Here is a 27,103-nt window from a genome sequence, read left to right as displayed (position 1 = left end):
CAGAGTTTTCATTCAAGGTCATAAATTAACACGTCTTAAATTTATCTGCTTTATCTGCTTTGGTAGACTACTAAAACTACGAAGAAAATACGCTGCGAAGCATTTCAGCCAATCAAAAACATTTTCGTATGCAGATCGCTATCCTGACAATTCGCCTGTAGTTCTATCTGAGGAAATCTGGCGGGTACATACATTCCAGAACTACAAGGTCCATTAATGCGGCAGTGCATCGTAACAGACGTCAGTCGTCGTAAGGACTTTCGCATAACTCGCGCGCGAGAAGAGCCCTACTTCATGGTCTCTGGTGGCAAACGGTTATGGTCTCCCTACCTCATCGCATTATGAGGTCGTGGGTCTGATTAATTGACTTTGAACTATGGGAAAGTGTACGTTTAACTTGGCATGGCTCGACGATGATGAGATGAAGAGATGGCTAAAGTCTGTCGCGAACAACAAATACCAAGAACTGAGGTACATACTGATGACTGACTGACTGACGGACTGACTGACGACTGACTGACGACTGTTAGTGTGGAAGGTACTGCGTCGATATACAATTTGTTGATGTACAATTTGAAAAATATACAATTTGTTGCTGTCAAAAAAAAACTTGTTGCTGAAATAAAAAAAAAACTAGAAAGGAATTTTAATGACTAATATGTTTTTTTTAATAGTTCGTGTAGGTCATAAATTTAAATCAAAATGGTCATAAAAAGGTCTTAAAAAGTCATAAATTTGACTGACTAAACCCTGCAGACACCCTGCTAATCATTCAGTAGCTGTGTAGTTCAGTTGCAGTAGTTGCCATGGTGGTTTGGCAACTACTAAACTTATCAAGTCTGTGTATCTCATCTGAGTAATAACAGCAGAGCTGACATCAGTATTCGTTCAAATGAAGAATATATTGTACTGTATGGGTTCAGTGTCTTTGAGCTTGAACTTTTAAAACAATTGTTTGGAAGCTTTCCTTCAGGGACACTTGCTGTTTCTTGAACACCTACATCAGTAGAAAGGGCAGTAAATCCTGCTTCCCATCTTGTGATACTCCTTTCTTTAGCTTCTCCCACTGCTGTCTATCTGCACAGCCAGTGTGGTTCTGGGTAGAAACTGCCACATGCTGTTATCTAGGCGATCACAGAGACAGAGATGCCCTTCATCATCGAGCCTGAAACACATGAGGCACTTGAATGTGCCTGTGCAGTACTTTTAAAATGGTAGCCTCTAATGGATTGTCTTCACATGAGTGCTGCTTGCGCTTGACGTTGACTTTTGACGTTTGCTGCTGGAGTTTTGGGGGGGTTGCTTGATTGAAGAGCTCGATGTGTGACATTTTCATTTGAGATGAGCCTGCTTGCTTTCTAATTGCTTACATCCTCAAATGTTTTTCCAGTTTTCATGTTGCGGAGGGGATGAGTAAAAGATGGGGGAGTCAACCAGTACCATTTCTGCAATGGTACTGGTCCACTGGCCTGTGGGGTTCCATATACCTGTTGTCGCCGCAAGGTCGTGTTGTCAATACACATTGAACAAACAAACACAAAATTGATCATGATCATGTCATCCTGCATCATCAGATGCCATGAACTTCCAACTGGGATCAACCCAGCAACACATTACTGCACTGTAACTGGAGTGATGAAACAATAATTCAAACATGGAATTGATGCTATAATCTGACAAATAAGCTATAAATGGATCAAATTCATCAACTTTGAGGGCATATTTTCAGCATGTAAATGGAAATATTGCAACCACGTGATGCAGAACTGGGCTGCTGCAGACAGCCATCCTGTATGATAATGCCAGTGATTGATGGTTCAGATTTCTTGTGCTTTATCAAAGGCAAAAGAGACATTTCTAGTGGACACAACAGCATCTTGTCTCACTAACAGGAGACATGGTGACTCCTGTCCATGAGCTCAAAGCACTGATAGAGTCTCTGGAAGTAGTGGAGCTCTACTGGAGAAAATGAACATCAGAATCATCACAGACTCGCACACAGACACCCATCGCCCCAGAGATTAGAAAAGCTGAACATTGGTTAGGTTTCTGCTGTTATCAGTTTCTGTCATGGCTGCAAGCATTTTGCACACTCTTAAATTCACACTCCGTTTGATAGCAGACAGAAACATCCCTGTGAGGACCCTTACTGTCACAGACGTCCCTACAATGGCGTCTCTGCTCATCTTGTCTCTGACTCTCTGAATGTTGACTCTTGCACAGGTAGGAGAGGTGTCAACCACTCTGTGTGGTTACCAGACTCTGGACAAACTGGTAGAGCAACAAGTCTGTCTACAGCACTGACGTGTCACAGTGAAATTTATGATAATCATAATTGTGATGATAATCATGTGTCCAGACATATAAATTCCTATTATTGGGGCCTAGCAGCAAAGCTGCAAAGCACCCATTGTTTGTAGCTTTATTATTGGATATGGTCTTCAGACCACACCTAGCTGATAGTTCAATTTTCATGTCTGAACTCCAAACAGTTTTGCCCCAAACAGGAAGTAAGTCAATATCTCTGCGATGCATTGATGTATTGACATAAACTTGGTGTAGGGACTCATGACACCGTCCTGAGCAGGCATAGGCTTGCCTGCTATGCTGCTAGGCAACTATATTGTTGTTATTTATTATATTATTATTATTATTATTATTATTATTATTATTATTGTTGTTGTTGTTGTTGTTGTTGTTTGTTGTTATTATTGATCCAAATTCCGCGGCAATTGAAGTCTGACAGCCCCTAGAACGCTATGGTGTATTCTGTAAGAATATTCTGTTCATTTGATTTACAGACTTGTCATGGTGTGTCTGCTCGATGGCAGGAAGTGACATGCAGATTCTGTTATGCAATTGACTAATTTTTTCCATCCTCCAGCATCTAGTTAACTAAGTGAAAGTAAGAATCCGTTTGCTGTGTGACACCTTTGGACAGTTCCACTTCAGCTTGTTAGTTTTCTGTCTCGGGTTTAAAAGTGAGACTTTGTTCTTGATGTTCTCTTCTGGTCTGTGTATCAGCGTGAAACCCTGCATGAGACATCCATGTGCGCGGCTGCATCCATGCAGTCAACCTCTGGATGAGTGACAACATTGGAATAACCATTGCACTGTGCTGCACTATTGGGCTGCCTCAGGTAATTTAAAACCATCCCCCCGATTCACTGACACTGAACCAGGGCTGAAGCTCCTTTCCAACCAAATGCACCTCTCCAAACTTAGCCTTATATCTGACCGTGAACTCACCACTTCCTGTCTTCTGAGAATATAATGTAATCTGATGTTTTCCATGCTACATACAAAACCTGTTTTAGCACCACCAGAAGGCTTGACATTGATGGGGGCTAAGTTTTTTTCTGACCGTTCTTGTACTTTTTTTTTTTTTTTTTTTTGGTAAATCATATTTGTGAATCGTCCACAAATCTTACCATGCCCATTTTTGAATTGTCACTGAAGAGCTTCAGTGGGGAGTAATTACAGTAAATACTTTCCTAAACGTTGTCACATAAATGACACACCACTGCTGCAGAATAAATAAAAAGGAAAATAAACTTGGTCCAGTTAAAAATAAAGATAATTCTCTGCCCTCACATCAATCTTAACTTGTTTAACAGACCTGACTTTGAAGCACTTTGCGTGGCTTTTTATTTCTTTCAGTGTGTTGATCCTATAAAAGAAGTATTTCTTCTACAAACAGTACAGTCCAGATCAGGTTCATCAGAGCAGTGCCAGTACCTGTGATAGGACAGTTTTGTAGCGGACCTCCACTTACATGAAAGAAACATGCACAAACATACACTACTCTTCATAAGTGAAGAGTAGTGCTATTATTACATGATTCAAACCCTGTTTAGGTTATCTAGGAAGGGTGAAATTGATGTGTGAACGGGTTGTCTCGACTGAAGAGCTGTTTGCAGCTGTACAGCTGTGTTACAGAGTGATGCCCCTTTTTTAATCTCATAGAAGACAGAAAGAGAAGACAAAAAGACAACAGTCAAGTCAAGTCATCTCGGCCTGTCATCAAGTTACTCACAGAATCCTTGTTAATTATCTGATGATCTGCTGCGCTATCGTCTGTCATTTGAAGCAGTGACCGTGGCCGTCACAGGAAGCTAAGCAGCTTCTCAGATGGTGCGCTCTGAATGTTTGTACACAGCTCTCTGTTAATAAGAAAGAAAGCAGACGATAACAGATTTTTACCATGGAGATTGGCACACCCTGAAGTTTTGACAACACAGTCGATCAGGAGGCAACCAGATCACCTGTCCTATTCTCACAAAGCAGTGAAATGCTGCATTGTAGAAGCCAGCATGGATGAATGGAGTGGATTCAGGACAGTATTCAAATGGTAGAGTGTGAACAACCCATGTAACGAGGCTGAGCCTTTATCTACAGCCGCTGTCAATGCACCCAATTCTAAATACTATAATACTCATGAGCCTCAGCGTGCCATTGCTATGGAGAAGAAAGCCGTCAGTGGTAGCAAAATTAAAACACTGTTTTTGCAGTTCTGAGTGGAACACCGTGTCATCACTGTCAAAATAAATGGACTCAGAATTCCAAAGTAGTTTTCTCAGCAGTGTCATCTGGCCCTCGTGTCAGTCATTTCATGTTTCTGCTAAAATGTGCAGAAATGTGCAAACGTTTTGTCTCCCCTTTCTGGTAATGAGTGATTCCACAAACATGGTCAGCACGTGCTCATGATGTACGCTCCACGCTCTATCGTTATGGTTACCGCCCCTCAGCTCTCCAACCCGCAGTGTCCGGTGGGAAATTAATGAGCATTTCATTTCCACAGACAGAGCCACCCCTTTCATTACCTGTAGCACTTCATCTCATGTAGCTCATTTAAACCACTGACCAAAGTTGTAAGCAGAGAAGATCTGGCATCAGTCCCAGCATTCATTTTCACAATTGATTCATGAAGAATGAATGAAAAATGAAGTGTTGGTCTGTAGCTGGGTTAGGCCATGATTCCTCCTGATCTCACGCAGCTGCTGGGGATCATCCGGAGCTGCGTCCTTCTGGAACCTGCTGGTGGACATGAGTAGTCAGCTGACATGGCGACTTCAAGCTCAAGAGGCAGAGATCGAGTACAGTGGAGCTGGACCTAGCGGGCGCTGGCTGGTGTATGTGCCTGCCGAGGAGGAGGCGGCTACCTGCCCCATTCCCGCCTCTGAGCCCGACTCGACCCCATTGACGTTCACCTGCAGAAGCTCAAGAAGCAGCCGCCGCGCACGCACGCTCAGCTCCGAGAACTGCGAGCAGTCCAGATCAGCCACTGGACTGGAGAGGTAGATGTTGGTCGGAAGCAGAAAAGGGAACACTGAGGGGTCTATTGTTCTGTCATTGTAATCATTTAATGTGTGGAGTTTTGTTGCACTACTTAATGGTTGAAGCTGTCTGTCATTGGATCAAGAAAATGTGGTCAGCTGAAGGGATCAGATGTTTTGGCACACTAACTTTGTTGTCACGAGAAAAAACAAAGGAACAATCTGCAACATTGGCTTTAACAAATCTTTGTGTTTGTTTGGAGTTGAAGGATTTTTGGCATTATATCACATTTTTATTACTTTTTTTTTTTTTTTTTTTTTTTTTTTAGCTTTTGAAATTGAGCTCTGTCTCATGTGCTAAAGCTTACCTCAGGCTGTGTGGAAAACAGCCAGTAGTCAGAGCACAGTACTATGTTGTGTATAATTAATGGTAGCTTGAAGACGTTTTTCAGTGTCCTGAGAAATAGGAATAGCCAAGTATGTCTTGCTTATAGCGTCTGTGACGGATGTATACATTTGTAGTTATATATTATTATTTATTAGGATTTTAATGTGGTGCAACATTGACATTTAAGGAGCGGGGCCATAAGCATCTTTTTTTCGGCAGAAAAGAGCAGGCAAGCCACCAGGGAGAACGGCACAGCTAACAGCCAGCTTACAGTGCACAGGTTATAAAATCACAGAAGCAGTCACCAACAACATTCAGAACGTTCAGTGTCCGACTGATCTGCTTCCACAACGTGCTTTGAGTTACAGAGCCCTGCAGAAAATAATGGGATCGCTCTGAAAAAAGTTGGCTTCTTCGCTTTTTTCTACCGGAGGCCACATGCTGCTGTATACACTCTTCCTCAGTGGAAACCCTGAAAAAAGACAGTGTCCACCCAGGGAAAAAATGCAATATGGACACAAGCTCGAAGACTGATAGTTATGGAATGCATGTTTTGTACTGTATATGAAGTAAGTTTTAAAAAATGTTTACATGTTAGGTCTCATTGGGGGGGCCTTCAGTCTGTTTCCATTTTAAACTAAACTTTATATTCCTTCCTTTTAAAAAACAACTAAAGGGATTCTCCTCTCTCTCGCTCTCTCTCTCTCTCATCTCTCTCTCTCTCTCATCTCTCTCTCTCTCTCTCTCTCTCTCTCTCTCTCCTCTCTCTCTCTCCTCTCTCTCTCTCTCTCATCTCTCTGTTTTTTGTATCTGAGTTAATGCACTGTTTTGAGCTTCCCCCTAGCTCCTGCCTTGTATCAGCACATCTGTTCTTGTCAATAAGCTGAATTTGTCTACTAGACGTTTTTTTTTTTTTTTTTTTTTTTTTTTTTTGCTTTAACGTAATGAAGTTGAAGAATGTCATTTCCTGCTGCTTCCAGAGATAATTAATTACTTTTCACACAATCTCTCACAATGTAAGCTTCTTACAAAACAAAGGAAGTCGTACAGTTCCATGTAGAGCGTGATAGTCTGGTAGTATAATAGAGATGTAGTGGTTAAATGTTTTAGATTCTGAACATTAGCAAGCAAATTATTAAAAGTAGCCTGTATTCTCTGCCTTTGTTGGCATATGCAGATCTCCACAAGGCTGAAGGGACCAAAACTGTGCAGGGACTTTTCATTCCTGCAAACTTTTACTACTGCTGCCGTTTCAATAATATTAGGAGACTTGAAGTCCCACAGAAATTCCAGAGGCCATAACCACATGAGGCCCTCTCCCAGAAAGAGCATCACATGCATTCAATGTATACATGTAATATTAAAATAAACTTATGTGAAGAATAAAATGTCTGAATATAATCAATATGTAAAAGAGAATGATTCATGTCGGAAGGTCCTTACTGCATTGTGATTGGTGAAGAAGCTCGAGCAGGGTCACGTTCAGATCAACGTGGAAGGAAGAGTTAAAAAGTAAGTATGGCAGCAAACTGTTGTACTGTACTAAGTAAGTACTTGCAAAAAATGATTTGTTACATGACATTTATGTACTAGAAATCTCATCTGAACGTTTTTATGACCTTTTATGGGCTAAAATTCTCATTATGAAATTTATGACTTTTTATGACTCCGCGGAAACCCTGGATTGGCTGTTTGCCTGTTACTGGTGATGTCCGGGGATATGATAGGCTGTTTCCACATGCTGGGTCCGTCAGTCTGTTAGCTGATTGGCTGTTTGTTGTTTCTGCCGGCAAGTACGAACTCCAGGAAGACTGCTCCACTTCGATAGAAACTCGCTTCAAAACAAACAAGCTAAAGTTCTGTCTTGCCCAGATGTGCACACGGCTTACAGTCACAAACACGAGACAACACACTCACCATGGCAGAAGCACTGGGCCCGAGCAACGAGTCTGCCGCGTCGTCGCTGTCAGTGGCACCATAGACATATATACACAGACATATATACATAGACATAATAGACGCCTCATTGAGCAGGTCGGTCCATTGCTGCGTTACATTAACGTGTCCACCATATTGGATGTGGCAGATCTGCCCGTAAACTAATAAAAGGAAATGGACTGAACTTCATAAAGCGCCTTTCTGCAAAGTGCTTTAAGTTAATGCCTCTTATACACCCATTCACACACACTAATATATCTGGGAAACAAACAGGCACCAAAAACAATGTATGTAACTTTTAAAGTGATGATTATAAATGTTTACTCCTTATGTTTAGGATATAAGTAAGCACCAAACCAACGTATGTATTTTTCTAATGCTGAGTGTTTACAGCTACACGAGGGGGCATTGATGAACATACATATCTATACAGCTATACAATTGCAGTCTGTGTGTGTGTGTGTGTGTGTGTGTGTGTGTTTGTGTGTGTTAAAAACCTTGGAAAAGAATACTCTTGCGCAGCTTTTTCCGTGTGTTGCCACTCTGCAACTTAAGGGTTGCGCTCCACTTTGCCACATCCAAAATGTAAAAATCTACGTATATATGTCTATGACTGACACCACTAATTTTGCTAAAAAAAACAAACTTGTTGTTTCAAACTTGTTTCAGTCTAATTTTTACTTCACCAGTATTATGTTTATCATGCACCAAACAACATTATAAGTAATCAATAAGTATTTATAACTTGTACAAATACATTGCAGTTCACAAAAATAATAATAATAATAAAAAGGCAGCAGTATCGCGAGAATACCCGGAACCGTGATACTTTGTCTGGTATAGTATCGTGGTTACTCATTTTGGTATCGTGACAACTCTAGTAGAAAGTAAAGAAATATTAATAAACAATGTGATATAAAATGACCAGCTGGATGGTAAACTAGCTGGATTCAAATGCATGGTAACTAACCTATGTGAACAAATCTCTAAAGCACAAAATACTGTATATCAAGCTGTGGATGAGCTCGTGCTGGTACAACCAACAACAATACAAGATTGTATCATTCTTTATTAAAGCAAGATCACATGCCGTACTGAATGTCAGCACGGCTGTGATGTGGTTGTAGACACGAGGCTGCAGTGCTCAAGAGGATGAACAGCATACTACCTTTTGCTGCACATAGTCCAAGATGTTTTTGAAGTCCAGATCATCATAGTAGTGTTTGATCCCTTCTCGTATACTGCTCTGAAACAAGGCAGAAGTCTAGAAACAATGGACAGAGGCAGAAACACAGAGAGATGTTTGACTGTTGTTATAGGCTATCAGAGTGTACAGGACAGGTGAACATGTGACACAAAGAAGACAAACATACCTTCTTTTCAAAGATGAGAGCTGTGGTGAGTGCAATCGCCTGGAGAAGCAGCAACACACAGAGAACACAGAGGAACTGTAGAGGGGGAAAGACAGCACATTTATTTAGTACCAGCTGAACTCATCCTAAACATAGTGTTTCTGTTTTAATACACACCAATATAAAAACAGTTTATTTCTGTGAGGCGACACAATACAGCAGTGAAAACTTTCGGTTATTGAGTGCACAGCAGCTACGACCACTGCGGCAAATACACTGAATACAAAAAGAAGAAAATAAAGTGCTTCAGTTATATTGTTAAAAAAATAATACAGAAATGTAACATCAATGTTACTCATGGTGACAACTACAACTCTGTTTCCAAAGAAGTGTAGAATGTAAACAAAATGTGAAACCTCATATTAAATTAAAGATAACACAAAGAAACTTATCAAATGTTGAACCTGAGGAATTTGATGGTTTTCTGAAAATGTTGTAAACATTTTGAATTTGATTTCAGCAACATGTTTGAAAGAAGTTGGACAGTGTCATGTTTACCACTGCTTAACAACACTGTAAGCGTGTGTGAAGTGACGAGGTGTCAAATCTTTTCACATTCTTACTTGATGCAGGATTTCAAATACTCAACAAGGGCACAAGGGTAAACCATATAATTTGCACGTGTTTAACCTAAAGCATGCATTTTCATGCTGTATTAAGCAGATCATGAGTGGAAAACACTAAATGTGAAGGTGCGTGTATATGATTGGGTAAGAAGAATATGCAAATATTAAAAAACAGCCTGGTTTCATTAAAAATGACTCATTGTTAAATGGTGTGTGTGTGTGTGTGTGTGTAGGAAAACACTATCACTTCTGATGAGCAGGGCAGCCTCTGTATCAGTGTGTGAATGTGTGTGTGTGTTTCCGTGGTCAGTGGGTCAGAAAGGCCAGTTATCATTTCATGAGCAAAGAGCAGTGTACAAAACATTCACGACCTTCATCCATTTCAGATATCAATACTCGATAATCGAAGCTTATTAACTCTATAGCTGTGAACATGTACCATCAGAATTTGAATCAAGTAGCTGGTAAAAATACACACACATTTAAGTGTTAACCAGATTGGACTATATACTGTAGGAAGATACCCAATATTAAAAAGGATGGTGATGTCCTGAGATGAGATGAAATCTTGGTTTGACCAACCTACCTGTAAATGTCAGCGTATACAGTTGTCCCTCGCTATAACGCGGTTCACTTTTCGCGGTCTTGCTGATTTTTTTTTAGTATAATTTTGCATGTTTTTTTACAGCGTACTGTACAGTATGATCACGCATTGTGTTCGGCGTTCTGATTAGCTAAGGGAGTACTGTACAAAATGCGTTGTATGTTCTGCACTCGGAAAAAAACACCTGCACCAAGGAGGAAAAAGTCGTTACAGCGGAGCGGCACCAGGACAAAAAGGAAGTGTGAAATACGGTTTCATTTACTAATACAGTATTGTACTTATTTTTGTTAAATCTGCGAAAGTTTGAACTTTGAGAGTGTTTAAATAAGAGAGAAATGTGAGAAAATGTTAATGCCTGCCTGAGAAACAGGTTATAAAAGTGTGTGGTTAGGGGTTTACGGCCTTAAAACATGTATAATAATTGTAAAACTTACTTCGCGGATTTCGTTTATTGCGGGTTATTTTTAGAACGTATCCCCCGCATTAAACGAGGGACCACTGTAAAAGGAACATAATATTTCCTAGTGAGTAACCTGGCGACTTCCACAGAATCAAACGAGCTCCTCGTCCTCATCTAAAGCTAAGTACACACGTATAGTACATTATGTACAACAAATTTGAAAAGCCATAATTCCTACCATGTGCAGTAATGTCTTGTTGTCTCTGAGGGATCCAACCATGCCCACCACAGACACCGTGAACATCACCAGACCCAACAAGATGAGCACCACAGCAGGGGCCAGGAAAAGACCCTCCAGGGTTCGATTCTTCTGCCTTTCCACTTCGGCATACACCCCCACACACAGCACACAGAGACCCATCAGCTGGAGGGGGAGAGACAGTAACAGACAGGCAGACAGAGACAGACACACACACACACACACACACACACACACACACACACAGACAAAGACAGGCAGAGACAAAGACAGACAGAAAGAGAGAGACAGACGGACAGCGACAGAGACAGACAGAGACAAAGACAAAGACAGACAGACAGAGACAGAGACAGACAGAGACAGAAAGAGAGGGAGAGAGACAGACAATTTATGGGTTAAAAAGCCTCAGTATGAAGAACTCAGTATACAACCCCTGGCAAAAATTATGTAATCTCCAGTCTTGGAGGATGTTCATTCAGTTGTTTAATTTTGTAAACAAAGCAGATCACAGACATGACACAAAACTAAAGTCATTTCAAATGGCAACTTTCTGGCTTTAAGAAACACTAAAAGAAATCAAGAAAAAAAAAGTGGTAGTCAGTAACAGTTACTTTTTAGACCAAGCAGAGGGAAAAAGTTATGGAATCACTTAATTCTGAGGAAAAAAAATGACAGAATCACCCTGTAAATTTTCTTTCCTAAACCTAACTGCATCAGGTTATATCTGCTTGTTAGTCTGCAGTTAAAAAGGAGCGATCACACCTTGGAGAGCTGTTGCACCAAGTGGATTGACATGAATCATGGCTCCAACACGAGAGATGTCAATTGAAACAAAGGAGAGGATCAAACTCCTTAAAGAGGGTAAATCATCACGCAATGTTGCAAAAGATGTTGGACACAGTCAGCTGTGTCTAAAATCTGGACCAAGTACAAACAACATGGTAAGGCTGTTAAAGGCAAGCATACTGGTAGACCAAGGAAGACATCAAAGCGTCAAGACAGAAAACTTCAAGCAATATGTCTTAAAAAACTGAAAATGTACAGCAAAACAAATGAACAAATGGGAGGAGACTGGAGTCAATGTCTGTGAATGAACTGTAAGAAATCGCCTAAAGGAAATGTGATTTATATACAGAAAAGCTAAACGAAAGCCATCATTAACACCTAAACAGAAAAAAACAAGGTTACAAGGGGCTAAGGAAAAGCAATTGTGGACTGTGGATGACTGGATGAAAGTCATATTCAGGGATGAATCGCAAATCTGCATTAGGCAAGGTGATGATGCTGGAACTTTTGTTTGGTGCCATTCCAATGAGATTTATGAAGACGACTGCCTGAAGAAAACATCATTGATGATGTGGGGCTGCATGTCAGGTAAAGGCACTGGGGAGATGGCTGTTATTCATTATCTTCAATAAATGCACGTTTACGTTGACATTTTGGACACTTTTCTTATCCCATCAATTGAAAGGATGTTTGGGGATGATGAAATGATTTTTCAAGATGATAATGCATCATAGAGAAAAAACTGTGAAAACATTCCTTGAAGAAAGACACATAAGGTCAATGTCATGGTCTGCAAATCGTCTGGATCTCAATTCAATTGAAAATCTGTGGTGGAAGTTGAAGAAAACGGTCCGTGACAAGGCTCCAACCTGCAAAGCTGATCTGGCAACAGCAATCAGAGAAAGTTGGAGCCAGATTGATGAAGAGTACTGTTTGTCACTCATTAAGTCCATGCCTTAGAGACTGCAGGCTGTAATAAAAGCCAGAGGTGGTGCAACAAAGTACTAGTGGTGTTGAAGTGTTCTTTTGTTTGTTTGTTTTTCATGATTCCAGCATTTTTTCCTCAGAATTGAATGATTCCACCTCTGCTTGGTCTAGAAAAAAAAAAGGGTGTTGAACTGTTAGTGACTACCACATTTATTTTCTTGATTTCTTTTAGTGTTTCTTAAAGCCAGAAAGTTGCCATTTGAAATGACTTTAGCTTTGGGTCATGTCAGTGATCTGCTTTTTTTTCCTTCTACAAAATTAAACAACTGAATGAACATGGTCCAAGACTGGTGATTCCATATTTTATAGGGGTTATATGATCATTTTCATAAGTCTTCAAAAATTTCGTATTTGTGTCAAGTCTGACATTAAAGCAGCATCGTGTTCAGTTGTGTTCAAAATAATAGCAGTGCGTTTCCCCTCTCCAATCAACTTTTAATCAAGATATACTGTTCTTGTGAACAACACAGAGAAATGCACTATAACCAGCATGTCCAACATTTGCTGCCTCGTCCTTAAATAAGAGACAGTTGTTTTTTCTGCACACTGTTTTTTTTATTTTATTTAAATATTTCTTTTTCTTCACTTTCTGCAAAGTAATAACAAATGTAATCATTTTTTCCCCTTTCATTTGCGTGTATGAAAACAAAAGCCATTGTAAGGATTTTGGGCCTTACTCACTTTTTTTAAACATGCTGCTATTATTGTGAACACAACTGTGCAAAACTACTGTGGTACATGTGGACAGCTGCAGACGTGTATTTGTTCTGATAACATTACAACTAGGGATGCAAATTATCGATTAATTCATTAATCGTTAGTTGATTTACCTTATCGGTCGATTAACGGTTAACTGATAAGCGGCTTTTTTCCTGAGAACATACATTTCTCATGGTGTCTTTAACATAAAGCAAAATATTGCTTATATACTGAATAAAAAATGCATGTTATATTCCTCAACTAATGTTTTATTGTACCAGTTGGGATACGGTACAGATATGGCATTTAACCAAAATAAATTCTGCACAGAAAATTGAAATACATAAAAAAAATAATTGTGCACTGGCTCACCTGTTGCATGTGAAACATTAAGCAACATAAAATATTTTTTAAAGCTATACAATATGGGCTTAGCCTACACAATATTAAGCCTACATATAATTATCTGGTAAAGTACTAAAAGTAGTAAAAACTTGAAACATTAGCAGCAGCACTTATAATCTCCCTTGTTCTGAGAAAGGTAACAGTAAGATTACTAGCCCTGGAAATTTACAGTAACATGTAGTACTGAACGCAGCTTAAATCATCCCTGAGGAAGGTGACAGGAAAATTAGAGGGCCTCTAGAAAATTCCCGCACAAATGTTGAGAGTGACGAGTGGGCTGTTGCCGGGGGTCTGTATTCAAAAAGCACAACTCAAATATTCATTTTTAACATGTTTATTTAGACACAGGAGCAGCAGCAGGAGCGCTAACACGCTAGCAATTAACATTAGCATGTTAGAAATCAGCATGTATTTAATTCTTAGTGGCTAATGCTAATTGCTAGCACGTCAGCACGTCAACACGGCTGCATGCAGGTTTTGAAGGTGGTATCTTAGCGAACTCGTAGAGCTGCTGAACTTAAACGTAGTACCGTAGAGTTTACACTGAGCGTCTTTGTTGTCATTACTTAGTTTGAAATGCTCCATACTCCTCATGTTTGCGTGCCGGGTCTCTCGCTGCGTTACGTTCAGGTACGTTCGGTGTGGCCTAGATTAAGCAATGGCATCCTCAACTGGCGACACCATGACATTTCACTGAAAATGGGGCAGCTGTGGCTCACAGGCAGAGCGGGTTGTCCACTAATCAGATGATCGGCGGTTCGATCCCCGGCTCCTCCGGTCTGCTGTGCCATCGGTGTGTGAATGTGTATGAATGCTTAGATCCTTAAACTGATGAGCAGTTGGCACCTTGCATGGCAGCCAATGCCATCAGAGTATGAATGTGTGTGAATGGGGTGAATGAGATATGTAGTGTAGAGCGCTTTGAGTGGTCGGAAGACTAGAAAGGCGCTATATAAGTACAGTCCATTTACTTCACCAAGCTCTCAGCCGCTTGCTTTGTTAAGTACATTATACACAGCACCAAGTAGAGAGAGGTTGGAGCTGGCTAGCTTTAGCATGAATTTATTCATTTGATTACTACTAAAGAACTTCTTAGACTTAAATGTGAGTGGCAGCAATGACAACGTTAGTCTATAATCAAATTTTTTTTCTCATTGTCTATTTTGACACATCTTGTTGTTCATGTATGCATTGTGTCTTTGGCCTACATTCAATGTTTGGCCACAGTCAATTAAATGTCATTAAACAAAGAAAATAACAACAATGATTATTGGTAATATTTGATGTTTGACTCATGTTTTAGAACACCTCAATAAACTGTTTAAATCTGGTGGCAGACTGTAATATTACTGTGTTGTTAATAAAGCTTAAAAAACAACAACAACAACACAGTGGCACATGCTGCGTCTAAAACTGTGGGTCTGCTGGGGTTGATGGTACTGAGGTCAATTACAAACAGGCACACTGTGAACGAGCTGCAGTTCTTTGTTAAATCAAATCACAGCTGGATTCAGTTGTTGCACATGGCTCCAAATGTTTATTTCACATGTTTTGGGTGTGCATTATGTATGAATGACCACATAATATTCCTTCTTCTCTGATCTTTGCTTTGTTGATTAATATTGTACATTTGTATTGGTTATTAAATCTCTCTTTAGTGTCAGCTGCTTTCTTAAGCTTAGCATGTTATTGTTTATTGCAAAATCTTAAATCAGTACAATAACCTGTCATTCAAAAGCTGCTAATATATAAAACACGATTTAGGGTACTTCCTTTTTATTGTGTGATCCCTCCTCAGTTCTTGGCTGATGGCTGCAGATGTTACTGTAGCTCAAATTCATTCTATTACAGTCTGTCCCTTTTGTTCAAAATGTCTACAGATGTTTTTTTTTTTTTAAATCACTCACTGCTGATCTCCAACATTCACCCACAATTCAATGCAAGAGAGCAGCATTGCAAGTTAACAGTGTAACTACAAAATCTTTATTTTACCAGAAAAAACAAAAAACAATCAGTGTCACTCTGAATTTTGTGTTGGCTGCAAACTCCTGATTATATTCTGCCACTGCATCTATGCACAATCTTCCACATCTTGGACACAATACATCTTGCTTCAATATAGGGCTGCACGATATGACCTATAACCAATATCTCGATATTTTTAAGCTATATCGCGACACATCAGTATGATGATTCAAGTAGACCCTTCTATTAGATTAGTAACGGCTGTGCCGCGTTTTAGCTGCGTCCTCTGCCCTGCGTCAACTCACACCGGGCACGTCTTAGCGAGCCGGCCGTATTAACGCAAGATTACGAGATCACACAAGAATCCTGGACGTACGCGAGACCCAGCGATAAACTGTGTAAAGAAAACAACAACAACAAACAGCTGACTTTGCTTCCACTTTAACAATTAGTCTCTCTCTCCCTACTTCAATACAATATGCTTCTGACATGGAGTGAAGCAGCAGAATAAAAAGGTAGTACCCAAGTTAAGTACACAAGTAAATGTACCTAACTACTTTCCACCTCTGTATCTAGCTGCTCAGTGTGCTGCTCAGAAATATTATATTAAATAAGTCCAATCCTTCGTGACTACTAAAAACTTTTTACAAATATTTTGAAAGCACATGTTGACAAATGCAGACAGTCACACTTAGTTTTTATCTAACACAAAAAGAGAAGTAATCCACCATGTTTTCTTTCCTGCTATTGATTTTCAATTGGAAACAGAAGCAATCTACCTTAAGAGCTCCTTTAACTTCTTTTAGTGCTCACAACCCTCCATAAAGCATTGGCAGATACATTTGGCTCGGTTCCCACATCCAATGTCTGCCTTTCTACCTCCCCTACTGCAGTAATGAAGATAAGAATGATGACATGCCCCCGACGTCAGTGGAAAGACAGGAAACCTTGCAGTCTGGGGGTTTGTTAGCTAGATCCCAATGGGTTCTGACAGTGCCTACAACTACTCAACAGTGACACTGTGCAGGATCATATAAAAGAGATTGTGGAGCAGTAATGGAATCAACCTACTATATATATATTAGATATTTGAGTCATTCAATAATGTGTTTTAGGGTGCATAAAATCTTCAGATACAGACAAACAGTCTGGCAGATTGGTGCTGGTACAAATTGAGCATTATTCTGGAAATGTTCCTGAAGATGAAAGTGGTGTAGAGGTGAGATAAAGGAAGCTTAAAGACAGACAAAAACAGGTCACAAAGCTGACCACTTCAACAAACTCAAATCAGACCAGAATTCTGTCTATTAGTGGATCACTGAGGTAGTCTGGCCTGGTGGCATGCACAAACTTTCCAGCCACAACCAAAGTGTACTTAATGTATGAACTCTGCTTTCTTACATAATTGTAGCTCAGTAAAAGAAAACTGAGATCATTTAGATTTGAACTGTTTGTTTATAATGTGATTGTATAAAACGATGCCTATATAAATGAGGTGAACATAATCTGCAGTGAACAAATTATTAATCTGATCAGAATGTCAATTTGGTTTAATGAACAACAAGAGCGTCTTTAAAGCAGCGCCTGTTTTCTGTCGGCAAAACTATATTCCCACATTATTGTCCCTTTAACTGCATCCAACGCCCTGCACCACCGAGCTGTTTGTTAGCCTGTGTAGCATCGTTTCAATACCAAACGCAATTATTAATAAACTAAGTATATTGTTTTATTAGTAGATCAGCTACAATCCTTGCACTGGCAACAGATTACAATTTACCATCATGCATGGTGTCTATTTTGTAAGACCAGCTAGCTAGTATCCAGAGAATTCCACAGCACAAATCCAATTAGAAGATCCGGCAACTTAATATTGTATTACTCAACGACAAATGCCCAAAATTGAAATCCAAATGTCTGCTTTATTTTAGAGTAAATATGGTCTTGTGGTAAAATCGGCTACCATCCCATCTCACACAGTGGACTTCATTTGATGAAAATCTCTGTTGCATCCCGTTTGACGCTGCACCGCTGTTGGGTGGAAGTTCGCGAGAGTTTGCGTCAAATCCGAGTTTAAAATTTAAACTGTCATCAAAAGAGTAAAGGTCAATGTTTGGAGTATATGCCGAATTGTACATTGGCTTATATAGTTTAGTAATATGCCTAAAATTATGTTCCAAATCGCCTGCATTAATGTTAATGTTAGTGCAGATGGTACACGCGTGTGTTTTAAACGGAGTCTGGAGAGATGAGCTGCTATCGGCTCGCGTCTACTACAATTGCCAGACACTGTTGTAGCTCACACAACATGGTACATGAGATGCTGGTTCAACAAATGCAGCGCAGACTTACCGAGAAGAGCATGGAGTAGACGTTCAGGGTGAATTTGATGAAGTAGTAGAAGTGGTTGGTCTTCCGCAGCTCGGAGTAAGACGGCATGGCTGCTTCTGCTAGTGCAGCTAGCTGAAAAGCTAGCTATCCTTCGTTTAGTACAGTCGATATTCAAATAATAGTAATGAAAAGATTATATCGATTATTCAATGAAAAACGTTTTAAAGAGAGCTAACTGAATTGTAAATATGTACCAGCCCTCATCTCACACACTGTCTGAACTGCCACCGAAACAAAACCACTTCCGTGCGGCCGGTCCATCCACGCTTTGTTTTGACTCCGTTCTTAAAGGGCCAGTGCTCACAGCTGATCTGTGACACATTTCTGTCTTTAATTTCAACTATTATACTTGTTTTTTTATGTTTGCTCTGTATGACACATTAACTAATGTAAATGTGTATTTTGTGCTAAGGCCAGAGGTGCTCTCCCTGATAGGAGCCAGAAAGGACAAAAGTACCTGTAAAATAGTAAAAGACATCAGAATATGTACAAAGTCAAAACATATTTAACTGACAGAAAAACGTGTTTTTAAAAAGTCCAAGTAAAGATATAAGTTACTGTAATCCATTAATTCTAAACTCTAACATTTATCTTGAATGCACAAGGATTCAGATGCATACAGCCTCCATATAATGGAGATAACTCAATTAATCAAGGAGTGTTTGATAGAGGTTTTTAAAATGATTTGACTGGGCTGCTCAGCCAGGCCTCACTTATTGACCACTACACTGTTACTTCTTGACAGTTGTAATATCAGAAACAAAAATCGGAACTTTGTCTCCATTCTTTCAAACTATCAGTTTTAGTCTTGAACAGAGCCATGTTGCAGCAGGAACCCAACATGAAAGACAAAACATTGCACTGAGCAACCAAAATGCTCCAGCATTATTGTCATGCATACTTGTTGTCACAAGGTTCATTGATGTCATCAGGCATGTCCAAAGTCCAGCCCGAGGGCCAAGTACAGCCCGCAGACAGATTTCATGCGGCCCGCAGCTTCATTTTTATATATATATAATATATTATTTATGGCCTGCTAGGATTGTCAGATACTGTAAACTGGTTCACTTTTATAATATATTATTTATGGCCTGCTAGGATTGTCAGATACTGCATGGCTGGAAGATTAGATTTTTTGGTTGACATACAGTAATGAAGCATTTGAACCTGTAAGGACATAACTGCTGCTGTTATATATCTGTAGATGTGACACAAAATATTACTTTCTGAATGATCTTGTTAAAGAGTGATATGTTTTAAACTTAAATGTTAACAGATTTTGCATTACTCATAAAAAGTCATGTTTAGAATGAACATGAGGTTCAGATTTGTATCAACTTTATGCACGTTTAACATATTCCATACAATTTATTCTTTGTGACTCCAGACGTGAAAGAAAGGAAGAACTGGTTTGTTCACACCTGATTGGCTTAGATTTGGTGACATTTCCATTAAAGATAATTCTGACAATGAAAACAAAATTGTTACAGAACAGTGCATTTGTATGTAACTCTTATTGTTCATTCTTTCATTTTTAAAATGTTATTATTGGCCCCTGGGCATTTTCAGGTGATGTAGCCCTCACCTGCTGCATATTCTGCATACTGTGATGCTGAAAGAAAGCACAAGTCAGCTATGAGTCAAATTGGTCATCAGGTTTCCTGGAGCCCTTCAGCCAATGTTCTCCTTGTTTTGTGGAACCATCCACCCTTATTATGTCTCCTTGAACAACACACTGCTCTGTTGCTGATCTTGAAAGAGAGAAGACAAGAATAAGGAAGAGAGTTTCGTTAAAGAATATTATGTTACCATGCATTACCTCGTGATGCAAGGTTAATGTATTTCTCTGATGCATGCTGGGATTTCAGTCTTATATTACCACAAACAGGAATAAGTGGACAAAGAAAGAAATGAGTGATCATGCACTGCTCAGTAAGAGCCATGCTACACAAACCTCATCTTTCTGAAGGATACTCTAAACCATCAGCATTGATTTTTGTGGCAGGAATTATATCTGCACTTTCTGAGGGTCATCAGGGTGGCAGCAGCTCATCAAAGGCAACACACACACATCTTTCACTGTTGAAATTTCCAGTGGGAGGGGGAATATTCAGGCCAAGTTACTGAAATCCAATCAATGGAAAGGTCAAAATTAACATTCAGAATTCAGAAATGTTTTTATGTCACAGAGTCACAGGAGCATCCACTAGACCTAGAGACAGTTCACATGAGCTGAACTAAGTTTAAATTCAGAAACCCAGCATCCTGCATCTATCACTCTATCATAAGAGTAATATATTTTTTATGATCGTTATGATATGCACACTTTACACATGCAGTACAAAATGTATTAGCCGGGACGATCAGGCCCTGACTTGTGTCCCAGCAGCTCACCGATTATCCAGGGCCATCTGGAGGCTTTGTCAGCCGTCTTCAAACTGGAAATTATGACTTTCTGCTTTGCAGTCATCGTGATGCCTAGCAGCATGAATGCTTTGCAGAGTGAGCAGTACAGTATGTGGTGAATGAGAGCAGCTGTGGTTCAGGTGGTAGAGCAGGTCATCTAGTATTTGGAGGGTCACTGGCTTAATTCCTGACTCATCCAGTGAAGCCAAAGTGTTTTTGGGCAACATTGTGTGTGTGTTTGAGTGAGCTTAGTATCATCTTGAGCCCCATCAGATAGGAAATGCTGTGACAAGTATTGTAAAAGCACTTGTCATAGTCCCTCCCTCTGACAGTGCTCTAACAGCCAGTTTCTTCTTGATGATCTCTGGCTTTGATAATTTGTTTTGAGGCTTCTGACAGAAGGACCTCAGAGACATTGAGGGCAGACATTGAGAGACAATGTAGTGAATAGTAGTGAATAGACCTGTGGACACCCGCAACTGTGGTTGGAGCTGCTCAAAGCAATGAGTTGACAATGTAGGAATGAAGTACTGTCACATTGTTTTCCAACTGAACTGCTTGTCAGATGGTTGACCAGTGATTGGCCAGCTGCAAGGAGGTTTTGTTTGTTTTAATGTGTATTAGGTTAGTTGGCTGTCGAGGTGGTGTCCAGCAAACGATGTGGGCTTCATAGATAATTGGACACCTTTTCTGGGGAAAACCTGGTCTGATTAGGAGAGACAGCATCCATCCCACTTTGGATGGAGCAGCTCTCATATCTAGAAATATGGCGAAGTTTATTAGCTGACCAAAACCATGTCGACAACCCAGAGTTGAGACCAGGAAGCAGAGCTGCAGTCTTACATGCTTCTCTGCGCCTCCATTAGAGCAGCTGCCCACCCAGTCCTTTAGTATAGAGACTGTGTCTGTCCCCCGTCCACCTACATTATTTAAAGATAAAACAAACAGAATCATAAAAACTTAATAAAAATTAAACAGTCCAAAATAAGAGAATTAAATGTGGACTCCTGAATATCAGGTCTTTGTCATCTAAATCTGTCTTAGTCAATGAATTAATATCTGATTATGATATTGATTTGTTCTGTCTCACTGAAACCTGGCTGCAGGAGGATGAATATGTTAGCTTAAATGAATCCACTCCTCCGAGTTATTATAATACTCATGTTCCTCGAAGTACTGGTCGAGGTGGTGGAGTTGGAGCCATATTTGACTCAAGTCTATTAATAAATCCTAAACCTAAACTAAATTATAATTCATTTGAAAGTCTTGTTCTTAGCCTCACTCACCCAACCTGGAAAACATCGCAGCCAATTTTATTTGTTACAGTATATCGAGCTCCTGGTCCTTATTCTGAATTTTTATCTGAATTTGCAGAATTAGCATCAGGCTTGATTCTTAAAACAGATAAAGTAATTATTGTAGGTGATTTTAACATTCATGTGGACAACCACAATGATAGTCTTAGTACTGCGTTTATCTCTTTATTAGACTCAATTGGCTTTTGTCAAAGTGTAAATAAACCGACTCATTGTCTGAACCACACTCTTGATCTTGTTCTTTCAAATGGCATTGAAATTGATAATCTAATAGTCTCTCCACAGAATCCTCTTCTGTCTGACCATTTTTAAATAACCTTTGAGTTCATACTACCGGACTATAAGCCTTTGTGTAGAAACTTCTACAGCAGATGTTTATCTGATAGTGCTGTAGCCAAATTTAAGGAAGTGATTCCTTCAGCATTGAATTCAATGCCATGTCTAACTGTAATAGAGGACTTGTCTGCTTCCTTTAGCCCCTCACAAATAGACCATCTTGTTGATAGTATTACAGGCTCATTACGGACAACTCTAGACTCTATTGCACCTCTGAAAAAGAAGACAATTAAACAAAGAAGGCTAGCACCATGGTATAGCCAGCAGACTCGTAAATTAAAGCAAGAGGCACGTAAATCTGAACCCAAATGGCGTGCCACTAAACTGGAAGAATCTCATCTAGTCTGGCAAGATAATCTCAAAACATACAGGAAGGCTCTCCGTAATGCCAGAGCAGCCTACTACTCTTCATTAATAGAGGAGAATAAGAACAACCCCAGGTTTCTCTTCAGTCCTGTAGCCAGGCTAACAGAGAATCACAGCTCTACTGAACCATCTATTCCTTTAGGTCTAAGCGGCAATGACGTCATGAGCTTCTTTAATGATAAGATTATAACTATTAGAGACAAAATTAATCACCTCTTGCCCTCAACAGGCATTGATCTGCATTCTGATACAGCAAGTTTGGAAACAGCTATAAAACCTGATATGTATTTAGACTGTTTTTCTCCCATCGACCTTCATCAAATAACTTTAATCATTTCTGCAGCTAAGCCGTCATCCTGTCTCTTAGACTCCATCCCAACCAGGTTGCTCAAGGATGTTTTACCTGTAGTTAGTAATTCGTTATTGGATATGATTAATCTGTCTTTATTATCAGGATATGTACCACAGTCCTTTAAGGTAGCTGTAATTAAACCTCTTCTTAAAAAGCCCACTCTAGACCCAGAGGTCTTAGCCAACTACAGACCGATATCAAACCTTCCCTTTCTGTCTAAGATACTTGAGAAAGCTGTAGCTAATCAGCTGTGTGACTTTCTCCATAACAATAGTCTATTTGAGGATTTTCAGTCAGGATTTAGAGTGCATCATAGCACAGAGACCGCATTAGTCAAAGTTACAAATGACCTCCTAATGGCATCAGACAAAGGACTCATCTCTGTACTTGTCCTGTTAGATCTTAGTGCTGCATTTGACACCATTGACCATCAAATTCTTTTACAGAGACTAGAACATCAAATTGGCATCAAAGGAACCGCCCGGGAGTTCTTAAATCGATTTCAGTTTGTTCACGTCAATGATGAATCCTCCATGCATACCAAAGTTTGTCATGGAGTCCCACAAGGTTCTGTACTAGGACCACTTCTATTTAGTTTATATATGCTTCCTTTAGGGAACATTATTAGGAATCACTCTATCAATTTTCATTGTTATGCTGACGACACCCAGTTATATTTATCGATCAAGCCTGATGCACCAATCAGTTAACTAAACTCCAAGCATGCCTTAAGGATATAAAAAGTTGGATGACCTACAATTTTTTGATGTTAAATTCAGACAAAACTGAAGTTCTTGTAATTGGACCCAAACACCTCAGAAACTCTCTTTCTAGAGTCTTAGTTACCTTAGACAGGATCACCCTGGCCTCCAGCTCCACTGTAAAGAATCTTGGAGTTGTTTTTGATCAGGATTTGTCCTTTAACGTCCACATAAAACAAATTTCGAAGACTGCATTCTTCCACTTACGTATCATCGCTAAAATCAGACGCATTGTCTCTCAAGCGGATGCAGAAAAACTAGTCCACGCATTTGTTACTTCAAGGCTGAACTATTGTAACTCTTTGTTATCAGGCTGCTCTAATAAGTCTCTTAGGACTTTGCAGTTAATTCAGAATGCTGCTGCACGTGTTCTGACAGGACATGATATACACAATGTTTTTCATGTCAATGCCTAGAAACTGTCCCACTGCCTCCACTGCAAGCCGTTTACAAAGTGTGTGCCGTTATCACTACTGATTCTTGATGGAATCCCCACGTGGAATGATTTCTGTTAACAGGCTCGTGACTGCATGGCTGTAGCATGTTTTGCTGGAAAAGCTTCCACCCACTTAGACCACATATCTACAATCACTAGACAATACTTCTTCCCTTTTCTGATTAGTTCTATGAAATCCCTCATTAAGTGATCGAATGGTTTGTCTGGTGTTGGGTGTGCTGCTGCAGGGACAGGAATACCTCTTCCTGCATTGTAGGTTGCACAACTAATAACACAGATTGACAATATTTCTGTGCATATGCTGCAAAGACCCTTTGTAAAACCAGTGTTGTTTTATTTACCTGTAACATCCCCCTTTTGACACATGGTCTAACCCGTGTGTCAATTTAGCAAAAAAGGGAAAATAGTGTTTAGGGGAAAACAGGGCAGCTCCATCCGGACCGAACCAAACCTATCTTTGTATTGAGTCCACATGCTCTCCACTGGGTTACTTCAGGAGGAGAGGCAAATGACTGAAATAGCATAGAGACAGTCGGGGTTGTTTCTGAAAACAAAAAACAGAACGCGCTCAGCTGGGCGAGGAGGGGAGTGATTAAAATCAGCAAGCGCGCTTGGCTGCAGCATCCGCTCGCGCATTGCCTTTAGATCAGAGTCTGTATCCACCTGTGTGAGCTTGACACTTGCAAACTGCAATCTGTTTTGGCAAAAGAATAGCAGTCCAACAAAGCTAAACACTTTGTCATGATGTAAGATAGGCTCTCATCAGATTTAAGAAAAATTTCTGTGTTTCCATAGTGCGCCAAAATCATGCACCACACAAAGGCGTAGCGAGAATCTGTCTATAGACAGTCACTGAGCGACTTTTGCTAGTGTGCAAGCCGCAGTGAGAGCTATCACTTCAGCGGCCTGATGCCGAATAGTTAGAGGGCAAAGAGGCCGCCTGCACTATGGGAGGGATCATCACATACAGCCAAGCCCACTTTGTTTTAACCCAGACGAGTATTCTCGAAAGCGCAGAACCCTCAACTAAAAGACAAGATCGGGTTAGTAAGAGGAGTCTCTTGCAGATCGGGTTTGGTGTGCAAACCTGTTGAAGAATAGCAACACAAAATCATGAGCTTCACCATCATCTGGAGAAGGCAAAAGAGTGGCAGGGTTAAGAACAGTGTATCTTTTCACAGTAATGTTAGGCATATCCAACAAAACAGTGTTGTATCTTACCCACCATGCTGTTGAAAGATGTGAGGTTTTTTCCAACAGTATCATCGAGAACTGCATGGGGAACAAGAAGAGTTAGATCAGAATATATAACACATTTCCCTAGAGTTAAAAAAGCTTTCTCTGCAGCCGCCTACTGCCCTGAGGCAGCGAGGCCATCCAGCAGCCACTGGGTCTAACTTAGAAGAGAAATGGCCACTGGTCTCAGCCGCCTCCATGTTCCTGCAAAAGAACTGATGTCATACAAACATTCTTTTCATCCCCAGTCTGAGTAAAGGCCTGAGTGGGTCTGGGAGGCCTAATGGGAGTTGACTGCAAATAAAGCTTCAAATCAGTGGAATGCGTTGTTGCATCATAGGTCCAGGTCAAACGGTTGAAGATTGTAGACCCTTACCATAATTAGGGCTCCCAACGGGGCCTCTAACTCAGCATAGTTAGGGATAAACTGTCGACAATAAGAGCACATTCCCAAAAAAAGACATTAGTTGTTTTTTTGTCAGAGGTTTGGGCAATTTTTGAATAGCTTCTACACATTTGGGTGGGAGGGATTTTGCCCTCTTCTGTGATCACATGACCCAGAAAAAACAACTTCGCTTACAAATTGAAGTTTAGACAAACACAAAACTTGCCTTATGCCCATATCCAGCCAAATGCCTTACAGAGTCACTGTATCAGCCTCACACTGCTCTAGTGGGGCTACAATCATCACCATCATTCAACATACTGCAACAATGCTGTGCCAGGAGTCAGGACTAAAGGCTCTAAACTGTCCTTAAAGGCTGCATTGTAATAGTTGTGGACTCTCACAATAACCTTGACACAAACGAGTGAACGTGTATGGTTTGCCATTAAAGGTAAAAGCAAACCAAAATTGACTATCAGGGTGCACTGGCAACACTGAAAAAGGCATTTTGAAGATCAACTACTGAGAAAAACTTAGCAATCTGGCAGGCACTTGTGATAAAATAGTGTAGGGATTTGGAACATTGGGAGCACGTGGCTGTACCTGCAGCATTCACAGCTTGTAGGTCTTGTACAAAATCGCTATTCAACTGGTTGGCCTTCATCCTAATCTTTTTGACAGGAATAAAGGTGTGCGACCGGAGAATCAGCATGGAACAATTACGCCTGCTCGCAAAAAGGTGATTGAACACTGGCAGTAATGCCATCAATAGCCTCTTGTTTAAAGGATATTGTTGTTTGCAATGGGCGAAAAGTCAGATTTTGCAGTTTCATTACTGGCTCACAACCCTGAATTATAGTCCTACATCTATTTATGCTTTGCCCCCAGAATATCAGGGCACTTCTTTCAGAGCAGGTACATGCTTACATTTCTGCTGATAATAAGACATATTTCTTGTGTGAGAAGAGTCTTCAGCGGCAAACAACTGCACAGGTGTGCCGTGGAAAGAAGACTGTAATGACTGTTTATATACTGCAGCTGAGGGAGCGTAAGTGACCCATGGGTCACTTTGTGCTTTGCCAGTCTTGAATATGTACACATCTTTCTACCAACAACCCCAAATTCTCCATCTATCCTTCACGTGTTTGGAAAAAGACACGGAGGGAAAAGAATTATTTACATCAAAACGTCTTTTTGATTCTCCGTCAAACAAACAAAAGCGCTGCGCGGTGGTCATCCCAGAAAAGGGAGACTGTAGTCAGTCGTTCTGTGTCACTTTGGAGCATGTGTGTTCATAGTCAGGTCCGGGCCAAGATTCACCATAATATGTACAATGTAATTCATGATTGTTAGAAAACTTCTGTATCTGTAGGGACACAAGCGTTCTTATTTTTGTATCAGCTGTCGTGGATGCA

At 40.2% G+C, this 27,103-nt stretch overlaps 1 protein-coding gene across 1 annotated transcript in view; it reads right to left on the bottom strand.

Annotated features, from left to right (window-relative positions):
- The window catches only part of zgc:110329 (tetraspanin-15), a 44,710-nt gene extending 26,359 nt beyond the window's left edge, over positions 1-18,351 (bottom strand). The window contains exons 1-4 of the mRNA XM_010755881.3: positions 18,035-18,351; positions 10,823-11,008; positions 8,976-9,050; positions 8,771-8,866 (exon numbers count right to left, since the gene is read on the bottom strand). Of these exons, the coding sequence (XP_010754183.1) occupies positions 8,771-8,866; positions 8,976-9,050; positions 10,823-11,008; positions 18,035-18,121 (444 nt within the window). The 5' untranslated portion in view covers positions 18,122-18,351. The remainder of the gene's footprint in view (positions 1-8,770; positions 8,867-8,975; positions 9,051-10,822; positions 11,009-18,034) is intronic.
- Positions 18,352-27,103: the final 8,752 nt, after the last annotated feature.

The sequence above is a fragment of the Larimichthys crocea genome, chromosome X (genome assembly GCF_000972845.2).
Source record: "Larimichthys crocea isolate SSNF chromosome X, L_crocea_2.0, whole genome shotgun sequence".
NCBI lineage: Eukaryota > Metazoa > Chordata > Actinopteri > Sciaenidae > Larimichthys > Larimichthys crocea.
The sequence above is the reverse complement of the archived record's forward strand: the minus strand, read 5'-3'. Positions and strand labels throughout refer to the sequence as shown.